Source organism: Haplochromis burtoni, unplaced genomic scaffold (assembly GCF_018398535.1).
Source record: "Haplochromis burtoni strain Fernald_Lab_line unplaced genomic scaffold, NCSU_Asbu1 Contig_175, whole genome shotgun sequence".
Lineage (NCBI taxonomy): Eukaryota > Metazoa > Chordata > Actinopteri > Cichliformes > Cichlidae > Haplochromis > Haplochromis burtoni.
In genome coordinates, this window is record NW_024582536.1 from 230,445 (window position 1) to 232,584 (window position 2,140).

The 2,140-nt window shown below is 38.8% G+C and overlaps 1 protein-coding gene across 4 annotated transcripts in view; it reads left to right on the plus strand.

The window, feature by feature from the left end:
• The window catches only part of LOC102296106 (zinc finger protein 501), a 22,951-nt gene extending 20,818 nt beyond the window's left edge, over window positions 1-2,133 (plus strand). Inside the window, exons 3-5 of one of the 4 annotated variants that reach the window (XM_042225568.1) lie at window positions 734-855; window positions 975-1,701; window positions 1,786-2,133. In XM_042225568.1, coding sequence (XP_042081502.1) covers window positions 734-855; window positions 975-1,701; window positions 1,786-1,958 — 1,022 coding nt within the window. In that variant the 3' untranslated portion in view covers window positions 1,959-2,133. Of the gene's footprint in view, window positions 1-733; window positions 856-974 lie in introns of all 4 variants that reach the window. The other 3 variants (XM_042225569.1, XM_005934074.3, XM_042225567.1) reach the window with 3 other exon arrangements.
• The last annotated feature ends 7 nt before the right edge of the window (window positions 2,134-2,140 follow it).

The following is a 2,140-nucleotide window of genomic DNA, read 5'->3' on the forward strand; positions in this document are numbered from 1 at the left end:
CCTTTAATTATCCCTCAAGGGGAAATTTGGTTGTAACAGCAGAATAATATCTGGTGTTGACTCGGCAGGGATGATGAATGAGAAAACTTGAGAAATTAGAAGCACAGTAAGATGCCACCTGATACCTGACTTTTGTGATTTTCTTCACATGCATTTTGCATTTTTATCATTGATGCATGCATCTCTCATCCAGTTAAATGATGCCTCAGCAGCACGGAAATATACAAAATTGCATATTAACTACTGCCTGGTTAAGATAAGTGTGGTTAAATATTTATATTCTGTTTACTAAAACACGAAATTAGTAAATTAAAATTAAGTTAATCATATCAGAAGAGTGTTTTTCATTGTGCTTGGAGGTATGGGAAAACGTTTCCCATTGTAGTTTACCACAAGAGAACACAAGCCAGAGCAAAACAACACTGCCCTTACATGCCTTATAACTGTACCAAAACCAGATGTCCACTACTAAATTAATCTGAAAGAAAATGCATATATGCATTATGTGGTGTTATATATGCATGTATATATAACACCACAAATGTCCACATAGTGAGCTGAACTTTGCTAATCAGCAGTCATTTGCATCAAATTGTTTGCCACATTTGTGCACTTAAGTTTCACTGGACTATGTGAGCAACGTGCTCATAATGTAGTGAACTGCTAATGGTTAAGACTGGATTATATTTTCTCAAATTTTTTTTTTTTTTTTTTTGTCCCTTTGTTTCCTCAGACCTCCCACAACAACATGGTTGTAAGGAAGAGAAGGGTCTGGACGATCAAGAAAGGACCCAGGAGGACCCAGCGCTTCCACAGATTAAAGAGGAACCAGAGGATCTTAGCAGCAGTCTGGAGGTAGATCGGATTGTACAAAAGCAGGATGCTGATGCCTTTATAGTGACTGCTACTTATGAGGAAAGTGAACCAGAACCAAATGTGACCAACTCCTTTCTCATAACTCTCCTGACTCACAGAGACGAGATCAGGAAGAAGGCGAGGATGTGGACTCAGGATCGGCAAGAAATGCAGAGCTGAAGAAAAGGAATCATCACAGAGATGGAAGTCACAGTACCATAGTAGACATCTCTTCAGTGTCAGATAGTTACTGTAAAGCTAACACAAGTAAAAAGTCTGTAAAATGTGGAACTTGTGGAAAAACCTTGCCGTTTAAATCCAGTCTGACTACACAGCACACAGAGGAGAAGCCTTATTTATGTAGCACCTGTGGAAAAGGATTCGGTTACAAATCACATTTGAAACGTCACCAAAGAATTCACACAGGCGAGAAGCCTTATACTTGTACAACCTGTGGAAAAAGTTTCATTCAGATGCCCCAACTGAAAACTCACATGAGGATCCACTCAGGTGAGAAGCCTTATTGTTGTAGTGTCTGTGGAAACAAATTCAGTTTCTCATCTGCATTCAAAGTTCACATGAGAATTCACACTGGTGAGAAACCGTATTCTTGCAGTACTTGTGGGAAATGTTTTAGAGATTTAAAATCATTCAAAACTCACACTAGAATTCACACAGGTGAAAAGCCATATTCTTGTAGCATCTGTGGAAAAACATTCAGGGACTTATCAGGATTCCGAAAACACACACGAATTCACACAGGTGAGAAGCCATATGTTTGCACCATATGTGAGAGAAGCTTCAGTCAAATGATAAACTTGAAAACTCACATGAAAATTCACACAGGTGAGAAGCCATATTCTTGTAGCATCTGTGGAAAAACATTCAGGGACTTATCAGGATTCCGAAAACACACACGAATTCACACAGGTGAGAAGCCATTATCGCCTGGCCCCCGTGGCAAAAGATATAGATACTCATTTGGATTGAAAGCACAGATGAGAATTCACACGGGCGAGAAGTCACATTTTTGTAGCACATGTGGGAAAACATTCAAGCAGAAAACACAGTTAAAAAGACACATGAGAAATCATGCTGGTTGAAAATGTCATCCTTTAGATTTTTAGCACTGTGTTCATAGCACAGCCTGCACCGGTGAGACGCCAAATCAGTGCAACACCTGTGAGGAAAAAATGATCTCATATATTCTAATACTGGCTTACTCTTTTAGGAATTGTAGGGAAAGCCTTTTGTTTGTTTGTTTTTTAAATCTAAAAATGATATT